Raw genomic sequence first — 18,276 nt, 5'->3', positions numbered from 1 at the left:
TGTATATAATCTTTAAAGAAACTGGGTTTTCTGCACTCCATCCTCCCTTTGACACAGCCATAAGCGAAAGTTTGATTTGATTAAGGCTATGCCATTTATTTGTAAATAATACATGTTTATCATCTTCTGGATTTGCATCAGATTCCCCTGCTGTCCAATACAGTTTTGTGTACATTTCGACCAACATTTCCCATATTCAGATCGTACATGGATGGAAACTGAATATAGCGGTTAGCATGCAGCTTGGATTTGCCTAAAAGCTGCATTTTCATTCTGAACACTGTCAATCTGGGTCCTCTGCTGCTCTGCAGTCAAAAACAGCCATTGAAGTTGATCAGTGAGAACAGAGAAGCCAGTAATTCCTTGTGGCGACCTGGAAAGGGCTGGAAACAGTCCCTTCCAAAACACATGAGCCCTCATTATGACCCTGGCAGTCGGTGATAAAGTGGCAGTGATATCCCCAAAAGACAGCCAATGTACCACACTGACTGTCAGGGCGGAAACAACAGTCATCACAACGGTAGCCGCCTACAGCCAGGCGGAAGACAAAGTTCCACCCACCATATTATGACATGGCAATCTGCCATCATTTCTGGGGCGGTACCAACGCCATCAAAAGCCTGGCAGAAACAGAACTCAGAAGTCAAAGGACTCACCATTGGAGATACAGGGAAGAACCACGCCGCCATGAACCAGAACTGCAAGTTTTTCCGATGATCTTCTACGTTATGCTCCACCATGAACACCAACGCCGGCAAAGATGACAACGATGAGTACAGCCGCCTAGCACACAAGGGAGTGTGGGAGGAAAACAACAGTGACACACACACACACAACAAACACCCCATACACACACCATACACACAACCAGCTGCACAAGAAAACAAGTTATCCCCGAAAATTGGCTGAATAATGCGAGGGCAACAGGAATTGACTAAAGTGATTGTAATAAGATCAACATCAAAAATAATAAGTCGATGTGGCAATGCAACAGCTATGTACAAATGTATAAAAGAGGGACATTGCCCAGTCCACATTTCACAGGGGCCACTTAGCCACAGGGCAAAGTCCAAGGCCCCACTCAATCCCTGCACAAATAAAGAGAGTACACTGCAGGGGCATCAGTTGGCAAATAGGCAGGCACCACGGGTTCTGGAGGGGCCAACATTCCCTGTGCTCTGTCCTGTGAAGAGATGGGCCACAGTCTCTGGAGTGGATGACTTGCCCACTGGTTCTGGAGGGAGCAACATGCCCTGTGCTTTGTCCTGGGGAGTGATGGGCCACAGTTTCTCGAGTGGGGGACTTGCCCACTCGTTCTGGAAGGGGGCAACATGCCCTGTGCTTTGTCCTGGGGAGTGATTGGCCAGTTTCTCGAATAGGTGACTTGCCACTAGTTCAGAAGGGGGCAACATGCCCTGTGCTCTGTCCTGGGGAGTGATGGGCCACAGTCTCTGGAGTGGGTGACTGCCCACTGGTTCTGAAGGGAGCAACATGCCCTGTGCTTTGTCCTGAGGAGTGATGGGCCACAGGTTCTCGAGTGTGTCTCTTGCCCACTGGTTCTGGAGGGGGCAACATGCCCTGTGCTTGGTCCTGGGGAGTGATGGGCCATATTCTGTGGAGTGGATGACTTGCCCACTGGTTCTGGAGGGGGCAACATGCCCTGTGCTTTGTCCTGGGGAGTGATGGGCCACAGTTTCTTGAGTGGGTAACTTGCCCACTGGTTCTGAAGGGGGCAACACGCCCTGTGCCCTGGGGAGTGATAGGCCACAGTCTCTGGAGTGGGTGACTTGCCCACTGGTTCTGGAGGGGGCAACATGCCCTATGTTCTGTCCTGGGGAGTGATGGGCCACAGTCTCTGGAGTGGATGACTTGCCCACTCGTTCTGGAAGGGGGCAACATGCCCTGTGCTTTGTCCTGGGGAGTGATTGGCCAGTTTCTCGAGTGGGTGACTTGCCCACTAGTTCTGGAGGGGGCAACATGCCCTGTGCTCTGTCATGGGGAGTGATGGGCCACAGTCTCTGGAGTGGTTGACTTGCCCACTGGTTCTGGAGGGGGCAACATGCCCTGTTCTTTGTCCTGGGGAGTGATAGGCCACAGTCTCTTGAGTGGATGACTTGCCCACTGGTTCTGGAGGTGGGGCAACATTCCCTGTGCTTTGTCCTGGGGAGTGATGGGCCACAGTTTCTTGAGTGGATGACTTGCCCACTGGTTCTAGAGGGGGCAAAATGCCCTGTGCTTTGTCCTGGGGAGTGATGGGCCACAGTTTCTCGAGTGGGTAACTTGCCCACTGGTTCTGAAGGGGGCAACAAGCCCTGTGCCCTGTCCTGGGGAGTGATAGGTCACAGTCTCTGGAGTGGTTGACTTGCCCACTGGTTCTGGAGGGGGCAACATGCCCTGTGTTCTGTCCTGGGGAGTGCAAGGCCACAGTCTCTGGAGTGGGTGACTTGCTCACTGGTTCTGGTGGTGGCAGGTTGCACAGCAGCTCCTGGAGGCTGGATCATATGGCATCCACCGGCAATGACGGCTGCACTATGATGGTGGTAGTGGGAGGCTCCTGTTCAGCCCCAGCACCCTCCGATGGCTGCACTGTGGTGGTGGTAGTGGGAGGCTCTTGCTCAGCCCTTGCACTCACTGATGGCTGCATAACCACAGCTGGCAGTGGGGGCTCTGTGACTGCTGGTGCAGACTCCTTCCCCTTCTTGCTGGCTGGTACAGGCTCCTTCCCCTTCTTGCTGGATGGTGCAGGCTCCTTCCCCCTCTTTCTGGCTAGTGCAGGCTCCTTCCCCTTTTTGCTGGTTGGTGCAGACTCCTTCCCTTCTTGCTGGCTGGTGCAGGCTCCTTCCCCTTCTTGCTGGCTGGTGAAGGCTCCTTCCCCTTCGGTATTTGTGGCCTGGAATCCTTTCCACCACAGGTAGATGCTAATGAAACTGGGCCCATAGGCTGTTTGGCTGAGGTGCTTGGCTAGGTCCTTGATACCCATACATGCAGGACGGGGAGGGGTAGGGAAGAGATAAATCTGGGAAAGTAAAAGCTTTTTAGGGACATTGGGGCGGGAAGAGGGAGAAGTAATGGGAGTGGAGGATGAGGGAGCGGTTGTTGGAGATGTTTGCTGGGATTGGGTGCAGGTGCATGGGTGGTATGCTGCTGTGAGGTGGATGGCTGTTGGGTGTCTGAGTGCTTCCGTTTGTGTACTTTAGGATGGGGGACAGACACTGTGGGAGAGGACACAGAGGACGGATGGATGTTGTGAAGGTGTCTGCCAGTGAGTTGTGTGTTCTGCTTGGTGTGGTGATGATGCTGGTAGTGACTATGGATGTACTGCATGCAGGTGTGAGTGTGGGCATAACTGGGTGGGAGGTGGAGGAGGAGGAAGAGGTGGAGACATTGGAGGCTGTGGATGTTGTAGTGCCTGCAAATGAATGGTGTTTATGTGAGTGCCTGTGGGATGAAGTGTGGTGCTCGTGTTTGCCTGTGACACTCTTGGGTGTTGTCCTGTGTGCATGCTCATCTGGCTGTGTGCTTGGGATGGGTTGGAGTTGAGAAGAATGGGACTGGGAAGTGGTCGTTGGAGGAGGGGTGGTTGAAAAAGGGGCAATGCATACCATCAGAGAAGAGACCAGAGAATGGATTGATCTCTGTTAGGCTGCCAATCCACTGTGAATGCCCACCAGGAATGCATTTGATTGCTGCATCTGGGTTACCAGCCCCTGGATGGCATTCACAATGGTTGACTGCCCTACAGAGATGGATCTCAGGAGGTCAATAGCCTCCTCACTCAGGGCAGCAGGTCTCACTGGGGCAGGGCCTGAGGTGCCTGGGGCAAAGAAGATGCCCACATTCCTGGGTGAGCGGGCACAGGCAACTCCCTGAGGGGCTGCTGCGAGGGCAGTGCTGGTACAGGGGGTGGGAGCTGTACCTGTAGCTGGGGTGATCACAGCGGTGTCCAGCAGGGAGCCCCCATCGGAGGAGTTATCAGAGTTTGTATTGTCCCCTCCAGTCTCCGCCGTGGTGCTCCCCTCACCCTCCATCCCACTGGCACCCTCAGCATTGGTGGACTCTGCCTCCAGGGTCCTGTGGGATGCAGCTCCCTCCGTCGCCGGTGCCTCCGCTCATCCGCCAGATGATGCTAATGCACATGACGACAGGATGACAAAACAAGAAAGGCGGGGGAGCAGCAAAGGATACACTGGGTCAATGACTGCGCCAACACCACCTCTTCCTGATGTCGTCCCTTGTTTTGGGGTGCTGTTCCACAGCGTTGACCCTGTCCACGATTCTCCGCCATAGCTCCATCTTCCTGGCTATTGATATCTGCTGCACCTGTGCTCCAAATAGCTGTGGCTCTACCCTGACAATTTTCTCCACCATGACCCTTAACTCCTTTTCAGTAAAATGGGGGTGCCTGTGTGGTGCCATGGGTGTTATGTGATGTATGTTGGTGAGGGTGTGTTAGGGTGTGTGAAGTGGGGTGCGTGAGGGATGTATGGATGTATGTAGTTGTGGCAATGGTCTGGTGTCAGTCTCGTGCCAATATTTTGTATTCATAAGGGGTTGTGGGTAATGCAGGTGTGTGTTTTAGAGTGGTGTGGGTGTGGTGTGTGTGTATGGGTGTCAGGTGTGTGTTGTTTGAATTGTCCGGTGTGGTGTTGTTTTATCTGTGGGTGTCCATTGTGAGCGCGGCGGTGTGTAGCGCCAATGGTTTACCGCCGCTGAATGTCCGCCACTGTGATTCGTGGGTCGTAATGTGGTGGGCATTGTTCTGTTGGCATAACTGTGTGGTTTTTGATACGTCACTTTATCACTGACCTTTGGTCTGGCGGATTTTTGTCTGTGGCTGAATTCTGTCGGATTGATGTGTGTGTGTCATAATATGGTGAGCAGATATCCTTCGCCGACGCGGTAAGTTGGCAGTCATCAGCGTGGTGGTAAGCGGAATTTACCACCAGGTTCATAATGAGGGCCATAATGTATGTACTGACACTTACAAAGGTTGAAGAAAGGTGCCCTCTGGATTTTAATGCCAAATATTACTTGAAGGAAAAGGCCACAAAGCCACAAAGAAAACCTTCAGGGTGCAAAGTCCAGTGGCAGGATAAGTTCTTATAGTGAAATGTTTCATTGTGTATGTGTTGGCAGGATGTTACATGGTGTAAAGTCTTCAGGCTTGCAAATATTGAACTGGAGTTATACAACAGAGATGGCAATGGCTGAAGGTTAAGTTACAGAAGTATTGAAATGTGAGAATGCTTGACAGAAGACTAACAAATAAGAACTGAAGTTTAAAACAAACATAGAAGCGAAGAACATAATGGCTCAGAGGATGAGTCTTGATGAGTTAAGACACAATAAGGCACATCTGGAAGATATTTATAGGAAACACCTGACTGGAAGTGGATAGGTTAAAGGCAATCATATTCTGTCAGTAGAGAAAAATGGAGCAATCACCGGACTAAAATGTTGAAAGGAAACTCTCCTCTGGAATGAAGTACCATTTTGCCTATGAAATTTACATCTTGAGAAACAATAGGCTGTACTCAACCGTGTCTGCAGAAGCTAGAAGTACACACAGGAAACATACAAAGAGCGATTCACAATTGAGCAGGAGAGAGAAAAGGAAAAGCCTGGTGCACCCACAAAATCAGTTAAATCAACAAGGCAATGGATGCCCAAAGTAGGTAGAAGAGTAGATCAAGTGCTAGGAACAGAGCTGCAGGCAGGTGAAGGTGCACAGATACTATGATTTGTAAGGCCAGGGATTCACAATATGTGTAAGGTGAGTAAGTAGCACAAATGCAGAGAATTACAGTTGTGGCTGCACAGTGCAGAACAGAAAGTTAAACCACAGTAAACCATCACAATTGAGCAATAAGGAATATATAGTATATTTTAAGATATTGAAGGTGCTACAGACCTTGTTTTTAGTGGACAGGTAGACTGGACCTTTCAACTACCCTTGAACTACTGGCATTTCCAGCAAGGTGGTTGTGTATGGTCCTTATCAGGTTATTTCATGCACCTCAATGTTTAGAATGCATGTATTTACAAACTGGTTAAATTAGTTTGAGTAGCACCATAGGCAACCATCTGTGTAACCCATGCAGGTGCTTGCCTATAGCACCACCCAGTTCAGAGGACAGCATAAGCAAACTATGCATTTACTGTCTTTGGTGATACTGCTTGTGGTGTCCTAACACTGTGACTGGCAGGCAGGACTACCTTGATGATTACTACTTGGTGCACAACTCTTTAGGATGAGGGTATATTTCAGCACTGAAGCATGATAAAGAAAAGATGTACGAACGATCTTCCAAATGATCTTTTTTGTGCAATGCAGCCAGAATGGCACTTAGGACCTAGAAATTCTGAAGAGCAATTGTTATGCCATTAATTGTGTTTGACGAATGACTTTGTGTTTCACCACTGCGCATATTAGTTGTTCAATGTTCATCAGTATCACATTACATTTTGTATTCAGTTTAGCTGCCTATTCGCTTTAACATGGCATTAGACATTACATTCTGTATTCAGTTTAGCTGCCTATTGGCTTTAACGTGGCATTAGACATTACATTTTGTATTCAGTTTAGTTGCCTATTGGCTTTAACGTGGAGTTCGACATTGCAGTTGAGACATTGCAGATGAGCTGTGTTTTTCCACATGATAGACCAAGCTGTGTTTTTCATATTTCTAATTCTCACTGAGCCCTAGCGTGATAAGAGAGTGTGTTAACCTCTCTATCCAGCCTGGGAACGAGTGAGCTTTGAGACCTGGGCACTCTCCAGCTTGTCCTTTTCCGGCTGTGATTGGAGGAAAGGGCCTGTTAACAGGCTTTTTACGGTGTCCCTGGGCAGCAGCAAGGGGGAATTGTCCAAGGCTTCAGTCAGGAGCGGACGTCAGCTGCCTGACCTCCTGTTTTGGTGGAAAATCTCTTTCTCGCAGTTAAACAGGAGTCATCAACTTGCAGGCATGAGAAAGTTGATGAGCAGTGATAGGCCCTACGGTGATGAATTTTGACTTTTATTCTTTGCTTTAAAGTTATGCTATAATATGATCACATGTATTTGCTGTGTACATTGCAATTGAGAAGTACTTTGATATATTTTGCTTTCATTGTTGTGACTACTTTTAACCGTGTGCTTCCAACCTACTAATCTCGTCTCACAGGAACCTTTTGGTGAAGTAATAATAATAAATGTCTTCTTTAAACTAAGACGTGCATTCCAGAGAAGTTTTGTCAGCTCGGTCATAAGATAAGGAGAGCAAAACAGCAATTTAGATGGGAAGTGATGTCTGAACAACACAAAGCAAGTGCTTACTATTAGGGGTCATTTCAATGGGGGTTGTGCATCAAACAATGGCGCAAGTGCGGTTTAAGCCATGAATTTTGACTCAAACCTGACTTGCACATTTTATGATGCACAACCCCCATTTTCCCCTATGCCGGCGCTGCCTGGTTAGAGTATTTTTTTTTTTTTTACTCTGACCAGGCCGCAGCACCGGCTAACGTCAATCCTTAAATAAGGCACCCACATGGCGCGTAGGAAGGGCGTTAGACGGAGGTAAAATATTTGACGCAAACCAGCGCCGGTGCTGGTTTGCATCAAAAGGTATAAATTATAAATATGGCCCTCTGTTTGCCCATGCTATTCTTACATATGCTGAAAATGTGGAATTCTGAGTAAGACATTGAGATTAGAGGTGGGAGAAGCCTAGCATAAATGCATTACACCAAATTGGTCACGTTTTTTAATAACTTTGTAAACGTCATCACCTTAATAAAGTAGGCAACATTTTTAAAAAGAAAAGCTGAACAAATTCACAAAGAGAAGGTTTTCCATTAAAGAAATTAACTTTTTTCAAGAACATTCTTAAGCAAGAAAAATGGTGGAAAAGATCTGAGAAGATGACAAACTGGCCAATTCATGACGTTTGTCGCCCTTGCAAATTGTTGCCACAGTAATTACACTTTCAATTAAAAATTGGGATGGCCTTCCATTTAAAATTTCATACCTTTTTGTTATCATTTTGCTCCTCCAGGCAATTTCTTTTCTCTGTTCCTCCACCGTAGGTAGTTTGTTAAGTCCTAGAACACATCAATTAATACATAAACTATATGATGAGTTGTTGCACTGCAAGCACTACTCACTTCAGCTTGCATATATCTTTTCTTTTTTACTTGCTTTTCTCCTTCTAGGGTTTAGAAATTCATAATTGACCATGAATGTCTTTTTCTGACACCACCTCACAGATGGCAGCATTCATCTTCAGGCTACATAAAAAGCAGCTATAGTATACCAATCCCTAGAAAGGTGCTGCACTCACCTGTAAAGTAAAAGCTCCAGCTTGAGAACTGTTTTTAAAAAGATATGGCAAGTTCTCCTGGGGTCATGGATTCAAAGACTTAGGGGCAGATTTAAGAAAAGTGGTGCTACACCCAGTGCAGTGTCACTTTTCTTGCACCCCTTAGCGCCCCCCCACTGCTACCATGTGTGCGTTGTATTTAACATATGGCGCACGATGGTGCAGGGTAGGGGGCAATAACCTCAAAATGTTTGACGCTATTAATGTACTGTTCAACATTTTTGGCTCTAACCCTGAACAGTACGTAGGAGTCCATTGTAACCAATGGTGTGCCCTCTTTTAATGCCTGCTCTGAGCAGGCGTTAAAAGTAGCCACAAAAAATGACACATTGGATTCTCTAATGATTCCACTGCTCCATTTTTCAGTCCCCCAATGGGTAAATTCCCCCTTTGCATGCATTGTGCATGGTGCATTCATAATGCGGTGCAAAGGGTTACAGAGTGGTGCAATGTATGTATTGCACCACTTTGTAAATCTAGTGCAGCAATTTTTGAAGCCTAGCGCCACATTAGCGTAAATAAAATGACACTATTGTGGCACTAGTCTTCTTAAATCGGGTAATATTGTTTTTTTCCTAATGTTCCTGAAGGGTTGTAGAACTTCATTGCAGTCCCCCACAACATTAAAAAAGAAAACATTTTGGTGGTGCCCATGCCACTTTTAGGGACATTACCAAAAATAAAACATTATGTATATAGCCCTCACAGGGCATTCTGGGGCGCTCTTTCAAGGCACAGTGAACATTAAATGAGTGACTTTTTTTTTTTTTTTCCTGAGTGTCCCAGTCCCACCAGGGACATCCACTGCTTTTTTTAAGAAGGGGCCATGAGGGAGCCTTCAGGTCCCCATAGCACCACCATGTGACTGCTAGCGGCTTCATTTCTCATGGCTGCACTGGAGCTGGCATTTTGTTTTTATATAGTAAGGGGTGCCCCAGTGCCCATCCAGAGCACCCCATACCATTTGTTTTTTATTTAAAGGATGCCCTGTTTCCCACTCAGGCACCCCGACTCCAATTTTTGTTGGGGGCTGCAGGTAGAGTCCCAGGTCCCCTACAGCCCCCATTGCTACCTGCTCTTGCCATCGTGTTTCCTTTTATAGTAGAGTGCCCTATTTGCCCACCTGACAGCATGTCCCTTGTTGAGGGCTGTGGAAGGAGGCCCACGGACCCCACAGCCCTGTCGGCTCCCCTGCTTGCACCCATTGCAAGTGCTGCTGGAGGTAGCATTGCTCCCACCCTCTGGGAGCAGTTTTCTTTTGCTCCAGTGGGGTGGGAACAATTCACAGTATTTCCCTGCCTGAGAGCACAGGCAGGAAAAATAATTGCTCTCCCACCAGGCAGTAGCTGCTTTGTCCTCATGCCGGGTGGGAGAACACTGCACTGAAATAGATGGTGTCCCGGAGGTTGGGGACCCCAGGACTCTGTACCTGAGCCTGATCCCAGGATGGAGGTTTGCAACACTCCCTCCCCTTTATCATAATATGGGCCCAGGCGAATGGTGGTCCCGGGGCTTCTTAAAGGCTATTATGTAAATAGCCCTAACAGGGCATTATGGAGTGCTCTTTGAAGGCACAGTGAATAGTAAATAAGTGACTTTTGGCTTTTTTTTGTGTCCCAGTCCCACCAGGGACACCCACTGCTTTTGTTTTGGAACGGAGCCACAGGGGGAGCCTTAGGGCCCACATAGCACCACAATCTGATGGCTAGCAGCCTCATATCTCATGGCTGTATGAGAGCTGACATTTTGTTTTTATATAGTAGGGAGTGCCCCAGTGCCCATCCAGGGCATCCTGTCACATTTTTTTTTATTTAAGGGTTGACCCAGTGCCCACTCTGGCACCGCGACTCTAATTTTTGTTGGGGGCTGCAGATGGAGTCCCAGGGCCCATCGCAGCCCACATGACTACCTGCTCTTGCAGGAGCCAGCTTTTTTAATTTTATAGTAGGGTGCCCTGTTTGCCCACCTGACAGTATGCCCCTTGTTGAGGACTGTGGGAGGAGGCCCAGGGACCCCACAGCCCTGTCCACTCCCCTGCTTACATCCATCGCAAGTGCTGCTGGAGGTAGCATTGCTCCCACCCTGTGGGAGCAGTTTTCTTTTCCTCCAGTGGGGTGGGAACAATTCACAGTATTTCCCTGCCTGAGAGTGCATGCAGGAAAATAATTTGCTCCCCCACCAAGCAGTAGCTGCTTTGTCCTCCTGCCGGGTGGAACACTGCACTTTCCCTGTCAATACCCGTGGGCAGGGAAATAGATGGTGACCCGGAGGTTGGGGACCTCAGGACTTGGTACCTGAGCCTGATCCCAGGATGGAGGTTTGCAACACTCTCTCCCCTTCATCATAACATGGGCCCAGGGGAATCGTGCCCCCCAGGGCTTCTGAAAGGCTTGGGGAATGGAGCCACATGCTGCCCTTCCCTTTATGTTTGACACAGTTTTGGGGGATTGGGTCCCTGGGGCCTTTTTCTTGCTTGGGGAGGGGGTCTGAGCTCCCCTTCCCCTTTAACAAAATATCGGCCCTGTGGATGTTGTCCCTGGGGCCTCTTACTGGCTTGGGAAAGAAAGCCTCTTTCCCACTCCCCTTAAATATCACATGCACCAGCCCCTGTGCCCTGGTCCACCCTGGAAAAGTGTGGGAACGTGCACATTTTTTTTTATTTTTTTTTTTACTTTGAACATAGATTCCACCACCAGATCTAGGGGTTCAGGGTATCCCTAGCCTACCCCCTTATCTCTTTTGTTTGCATTTTTCTTAGGACTCTGGACTGAATCTCTAGTCCTAGGGTGTCTGCCACTAAATTGTTTTGATGTGGTAGCAGCCAATCAGATCTCTGCAAGAGATCTGTCAGGTCTATGGAGCATCGAGAGAGTGATCTATACAACGTTTTTGAGCATTATTTGCTTAAAAATAACCAACCGGGTATACACCAAATCACAAAAAACACTTTTCTGGACTAAGATATAGATTTCTGCTAAATTTGCTGTAAATTAGTTCAGCGGTTTTAGCTGCAGCTGGGTCTAAAGTTCCTATGTAAAAATGAACGGGGAAAACACGTTTTAGGGGCCACACTATTTTTCCCCCACTTGTTGGATCACCCCGAAAAGTTCCATGCACAAAATAGTCAAAAAGTAGCATTTTTTAAAATTGTTTTTTTTTTTTTTTGGTGGGGTAGTCTCCAAAAAAAACTTTTCTGGTCTGTTTTGGGGGCATGCCTGCACTTTGAAGCTCCTCCTTTTTATTGGTCTGTTTTGAGGGGTAATTCTCCCAAACATCCCTTGATTTAATAAAAATCCCTTACCTCCCTTCCCATTCTCTCCACTACCGAATCCTAACAAACCCTTTCCTTTTTTACCTCCATTTACCTACACCCACCCCTTAATCCTAAAATTGCCCTTACCTCTCTTTACCCCTACCCAGCACTTAATCCTAAAATCAGCCTTACTTCCCTCTACAGCTTCCTACAGCTTAACCCTAAAATTAGCCTCAACCCATTAACTCCACCCACCCTGTAACCCTAAAAACACCCTTACTCTTCTTTATGTCTACCCATCCCTGAACCATAAAATCACCTTTACCCCTATACTTCTAGCCACAACTTTTTCTTTCTTTAAACAAACACTAAACTAATGTTATTGTTGTTTTACAGGAGTAGCCCACCCTTTGAAGTCTTTCCCTTTTTATTGGTTTGTTTTGGGGGGTAACCCTCCCAATCCTCCCTTGAATTCAGACCAAACCCTTTCCTCTCTTATCAAAAAACGGAATCTTAAAAAATATTTTCCTTTTTTTACATCGACACACCTCTTACAACTAAAATCACTCTTACCTCACTTTATCTCCACCCATCCCTTACCCCTAAAATCACCATTAACTCCCTCTACTTTTTTCTACTGCTTAACCTTAAAATCACAGTATCCTATTACCTCTACCAACCCTGTAACCCTAATACCAACCTTACCCTCATTTACGTCTACCCACCACTTAACCCTAAATTCACCTTTAATCCCTTTACTGCTAGTCCCAGCGTTACCCTTTTTCGTTACTTACATATGTAGTGAAGACTGCAGGGTAAATGTCATGTGCGGTAAAAAATGTGTAAACATTACATTGTCTACTGAAATGAACAGTCCCCTACTCCTCTACCACACCAAACTGATTCTGGGACAAGGACCCTTCCTCACTGGATTGGTGTAATGCTGACTACATTGTACCTTGGGATCATGGGGCTTCTCTTTCCAAGCCCCCCTTTACACTTAACTATGAGTGGGGTAGGCCTCAGCCTGGTCCTAGTTCAGGTAATGAGGGTCCTGAACCCAACTGCCCTGTCTGAGCTAATTCACATTCCTCATGCCAAGGTCTTCCTCCTAAAAGGCATAAGAGATTGATCATGCTCAGGGACCAGTTTTTACAACTCATTGAGTGGAAAGCAATTGACTGAGGCAGCTGCTGGCAGTCTAATCCTAATTATATGTAGGTAAGTAAAGTTTATCTTTTTTTTAAAGTTACTTTTCTTGCATTTGTATGAAAGATACAATTGTACAATTTAAATATTGTTTAATAAATACCAAAACAGTGGTTGAATCTTTTCTGTAGCTTATCCCAAATCAGAGTTGGCAAAAAATGAATTTTTAATTGTACCTTACCTTTCTTCATAGGATCACCCACATCCCTGTGCAATGAAAATAGGTTTTGGGGCATAGCAAAACTATATTTTTGCATTTATTCCTGTAAATACTCGTAATCATACTTGTTGGTTACAAGGCCTACTTAGGGATGAGATATTCAATATTTATATAAGGGATTTTTCCTGTCAAAAAGGTCAGGTTGGCAGCTTTTCATTTGGTTTTAAAGGCTGCGCCTGTCAGGCTACATATATTGGCTTGAATCCATGTATGTCCTTGTCAGTATAGTTGATGGCACAATATGGGCTGTAGTCCACATGTGACATTTAACTTGTGCATTTTTCTGATCTCTGTCTATGCACTTACTGGAAAGATACATATGCCAATGGGGCATTAATCAATTTTACAGTGTTTTACAGGGTCGGAGCACAGACACTGGGAAATGGACAACTGGATCCCTGTGTGTAAAATTACAAAAAACAGCGATACCAATCCAGCACAACTGGGGTAAAAGCACAAAAACGGTCAGTTTCTAACACTGTATGTGAGTTCTGTACAAGACAAGAGTGATGTAGGTGACTAGTGAAGGGTGACATAGGTTGCTGTCATGGTGTTAGTGACCGCAGGTGGGTAGGTGAACATTTTATGATGAGTAGGGAGTGGTAGAAAATAGTTTTGTTTAAAGGTGGTGTGTATGACTGGGTGGTTTTTGAGGGATTGTGAATGAGCATGTGGTGTGTATCATTTGTGATCCGGGTGCCCACAGTATTGTGTGTACTTACCCTTGTGAGTGATATGAGACATGAAACTAAATAAGGTGAACAACAATGTGAAACTGGTACTGTGGGTTTCAATGGATTATGTTATTAGTGCTAGTGTTGTTAGAGGGGGCAAGTACTGGGAGTAGTGATATCCTGGATGATGTGAACAGGTTTAGTGGGTGGCACTCAGAATAATATAAAAGTATGGATGGCGGTGAGTCGTTCTGATGAATGGTTTAGTGGAGCATTAAAAATAGACAGTGAGAGCAGAAGTATTAATGGTTATGACAGTGTGGGAGGTGAGGACTGTAGTCAATAGTGATGAGTGTAGATGTATATCATGTTTAATGACAGGCAAGTTTGTTTTGTTGGATGTCATTTGCCATGATGAAAACAAATGTTGATGGTAAATCCCTATAATTTTCTTCAAGGTGATTAAAAGTAGGACCCACTTCTCAAAAGATCCAAAAATGTGCACCCGCGTGTTTCTTTTTTTAAAGGGTCAAAGATGTTTGAGATTACCAGAGGAAATATGGACACCTACAGCAATTGTGGGTTCCATGTGTAGTCCTAAAAATGTTTTGTGAAATTCAACCTACTACCATGAGGAGTCATTTCTCTGTTGTCAATAACACACATTATATGTTAGTAAACTAGGGGTGAGAGAGGTTACAGTTTGGATGTGAGCTGTGACTTATCTCCCACAAAGCCCAAACAGTAAACCTCATTTTAGGTAAACTCATTTTTTGAGAAACATTTGACTTACTCTTTCTATCTGGCTCGAGCAGCCAAGTGTGCCTCAGGGAAATGCATGCGGCACAGCTTGCCAAAAAAGAAAATAAAGCATGTAAACTGGCTACACAACGTTAGCTGAGCGAGGAATTTAATAAATAAAAAACCACACAGACGAAGGAAATCTGATTTAACTATAAGGAGTTATTAAAATTAATGTAATTAATTTCGAAACAAAAAACACTTTTTGGGTGAAAAGTTAAACATACCAATGGTCTGACTGTAGTTCTCTAATAGAAAGTATATGGGTTATTTAAAGAGTCATACTTACTTGAAGCAAAAACTGTGGTGTGTTTTTTTTGCTTGTATTGCACCAAAAATAAAACTCAATGGTTTTCAGGCACTGCAGCATTTAATTAGCATACACAGCAAAAGAATTTACATTTAATTAGTGCCTGACCTTCGTTATATTGACAATATCAAGCCTGCGTCCTCAAGTCATACAAGTTGGATTATGGTCCCAATCAATCAATCAATCAATCACATAATTTATAAAGCGCGCTACTCACCCATCAGGGTCTCAAGGCGCTGGGGGGGCTACTGGTCGAATAGCCATGTCTTGAGGCATTTCCTGAAGGTCAGGAGGTCCTGGGTCTGGCGTAGGTGGAGCCGTAGGGAGTTACAGGTCTTGGCGGCGAGGTGAAAGAAGGATCTTCCTCCGGCAGTGGTGCGGCGAATGCAGGGGACGGAGGCGAGGGCAAGGCTGGCGGAGCGGAGCTGGCGGACGGGAGTGTGGAAGGTGAGTCTGTGTTGTGGAGGGCTTTTTGTGCATGGGTGAGTAGTTTGAAAGTAATCCTCTTCGATATGGGTAGGCAATGCAGGTCTCTGAGGTGGGCAGAGATGTGGTTGTGGCGTGGGATGTCGAGGATGAGTCGGGCAGAGGCATTTTGGATACGTTGCATTTTCGTTTGTAGTTTGGCCATGGTTACTGCATAGAGTGGGTTGCCGTAGTCCAGTCAGCTGCTGACCAGGGCGGGGGTGACTCTCTTTCTGGTTTCCAAGGGAAACCACTTGAAAATCTTTCAGAGCATGCAAAGGGTGTTGTAGCATGAAGAGGAGACTGTGTTGACCTGCTGAGTCATGCTGAGTGCTGAGTCCAAGATGATTCCCAGGTTTCGTACTTGGGTGGTGGATGTGGGTGCGGCTCCTAGGGAGGTAGGCCACCAGGAGTCGTTCCAAGTGGAGGGGCTGCTGCCGAAGATGAGGATCTCTGTTTTGTCTGTGTTTAACTTGAGGTGGCTTGATTCCATTCAGTTGGCGATGGCGTGAAGTCCATTGTGGAGGTTGTTTCTTGCGGTTGTAGGGTCTTTCGTGAGGGAGATAATCAGCTGGGTGTCGTCTGCGTAGGATGCTATGTTGATGTGGTGGGATCGTGCGATGTTGGCGAGAGGAGCCATGTAAATGTTGAAGAGTGTTGGGTTGAGGGAGGATCCCTGGGGGATGCCACAGATGGTTTCGGAGGATTCGGAGAGGTAAGGCAGAAGGCGGACCCTCTGGGTTCTGCCGGAGAGGAATAAAGAGATCCAGTTCAGGGCCTTGCCGCGGATCCCGGCGTTGTGGAGGCATGTTCGAAGGGTGTGGTGACAAACGGTGTTGAAGGCTGCGGAGAGGTCCAGGAGAATGAGCGCTGCGGTTTCGCCTTCGTCTAGCTTGGTCCTGATGTCATCTGTAGTAGCAATGAGTGCGGTCTCAGTGCTGTGGCTGTGGCGAAATCCGGATTGGGAGGTATCGAGCACTTTGCTGTCTTCCAGGAAGCGGGATAGTTGGCTGTTCACGATTTTCTCAATGACCTTTGCTGGGAAGGGGAGGAGGGAGATGGGCTGGTAGTTTTTGGGGTCATCTGGGTCCGCCTTGGGTTTCTTCAACAGGGTATTAACATCGGCGTGTTTCCATCTCTCTGGGAAGGTGGCTGTCTCAAACGAGCTGTTGATGATGGCGCGGAGGTGGGGGGCGATGATGTCGCTGGCTTTGTTGAAGATCTGGTGTCGGCAGGGGTCCGAGGGTGAGCCGGAGTGGATGGAGGCTATGGTGTTGATAGTGTCTTCATTGTTGATGTGGGTCCAGGCGCATAGAGGGTTGATGTTGCTTGGTGCGTCAGGTTCGTGGCTGTCTGTGGTTGGCTGGTGGGTCTGGGGTTTGAAGCTATTGTGGATGTCTTCGATCTTTCGATGGAAGTAAGTGGCGAGGGAGTTGCAGAGCTCCTGTGATGGCGGGGGTTCGAAGGAGCAAGGCCTGGGGTTGGAGAGTTCTTTGATGATGCCGAAGAGCTCTCTGTTGTTGTGAGCATTGGTGTCTATGTGGCTTTTGTAGTAGGTTCTTTTGGTGGTGCAGATCAGCTGGTGATGTTGGCGGGTGGCAGTCTTGAGGGCGATGTGGTTGGATTCGGTAGGTACAAGGCCCCAGGTCTTCTCCATTCTTAGGCATTCCCGTTTGGAGGCCGGTAGGTCGGGGTGAACCAACTGGCCTTGGCTCTGTGGTGGTTGTCCGAGGGTTGTTTGAGTGGCGCAAGGGTGTTGGCGCAGTCGTCTATGCATTGATGCAGGTTGGTGGCGGCTGCGTTGGAGTCCCGGGTCCTAGGAGGAGGTGCCTGGGCGAGGGTGGAAATCAGCTGTTCTGTTGAGATTCTGTTCCAATAGCGGCGGGGGGGTTGAATGGTGAGGTTGTGAGTGACCGGCTTCTGGAAGGAGAAATGGATGCAGCGATGGTCGGTCCAGTGGAGTTCGGTGGTGTGGCTGAAGGAGACGTGGTTGCTGGCTGAGAAGATGGGGTTGAGTGTGTGTCCTGCGGTATGGGTGGGCAACGTGACGAGTTGCTTGAGGCCGAGGTTGGCGAGGTTGTCGAGTAGGTTGGTCCCATGGACCACCAACCTACTCTTAAAAAATGAAAAGAAAACTTTTTTTTTTTTTAAATGCATCACGTTTTCCTTCAAGGAAAACAGGCTGTATTTAAAATAAAAAGGTTGGTTTATTTAGAGGCATGGTTGTCCTCATCCCCGTGATTTTAGCTATTCCCAATGGGTTGCTAACCAGGACCTACCTCATTAGTATTCAAGAGGTAGGTCTATTTGCAACCCACTGATAATCACAAATGAAACTTAAAAGAGTTTCATACATATGGAATAGCAATTTGTAATTGTGATTTGCAGGAAACCTCAATTAAGAACTCTGTATTACAAAGTTTCGTGAAGAATATTACTGTTCCTTAAAAATTCAGACTAATTTAAAGTAAATATTTTCATTTTTTTTATTATTTTATCGTCACTTTGGTACACTGTTTTGTTTGTCAATGTTTTTGTAAATTCTAATGTTATTTGTAAAAGTAAATTTTATCTGTACTACTGGTCTGCTTCTTTGAACGGCCTGATCTTACATACAAAAAATTAAAACACTTCATGAACTGGCGCTGTTTGAAATTTTGCTAGACTCCGCTAGCCCTTACTGCACCCTTAACCAACTCTGCTCAAGTTGACTTCTAGATCAACACATCAGAACCTCCTCATCCTCCCTTCTTGAGTTCCACAAGAAGATGAAGACCTGGCTCTTCATATAATCACCTTGGAACCATAAACCTACACACATGCCCAAGCACCTAGATAACCTCTTGGGTGATTAATGTGCTATACATAACAATATAACATGACATAACATAACACAGATGGCAGGTTTGGGGGCTGAATAGGTCTAATTACGCTTCAACAAAGAGGCATCATTCTCTAGAAGCAGCTGCAGGCCACAACATTAG

The 18,276-nt window shown here is 46.6% G+C and overlaps 1 protein-coding gene across 5 annotated transcripts in view; it reads right to left on the bottom strand.

Annotated features, from left to right (window-relative positions):
* The window catches only part of LOC138293040 (flavin-containing monooxygenase 1-like), a 378,358-nt gene that overhangs the window by 33,209 nt on the left and 326,873 nt on the right, over window positions 1–18,276 (bottom strand). For all 5 annotated transcript variants that reach the window (XM_069232027.1, XM_069232025.1, XM_069232028.1 and 2 more), the window contains one exon: window positions 8,010–8,082. In XM_069232027.1, coding sequence (XP_069088128.1) covers window positions 8,010–8,082 — 73 coding nt within the window. The remainder of the gene's footprint in view (window positions 1–8,009; window positions 8,083–18,276) is intronic.

The sequence above is a fragment of the Pleurodeles waltl genome, chromosome 4_2 (genome assembly GCF_031143425.1).
Source record: "Pleurodeles waltl isolate 20211129_DDA chromosome 4_2, aPleWal1.hap1.20221129, whole genome shotgun sequence".
In the NCBI taxonomy this organism is placed as follows: Eukaryota; Metazoa; Chordata; class Amphibia; order Caudata; family Salamandridae; genus Pleurodeles; species Pleurodeles waltl.
Note: the sequence above shows the minus strand (reverse complement) of the source record. Positions and strands in the feature narration are given on the sequence as shown.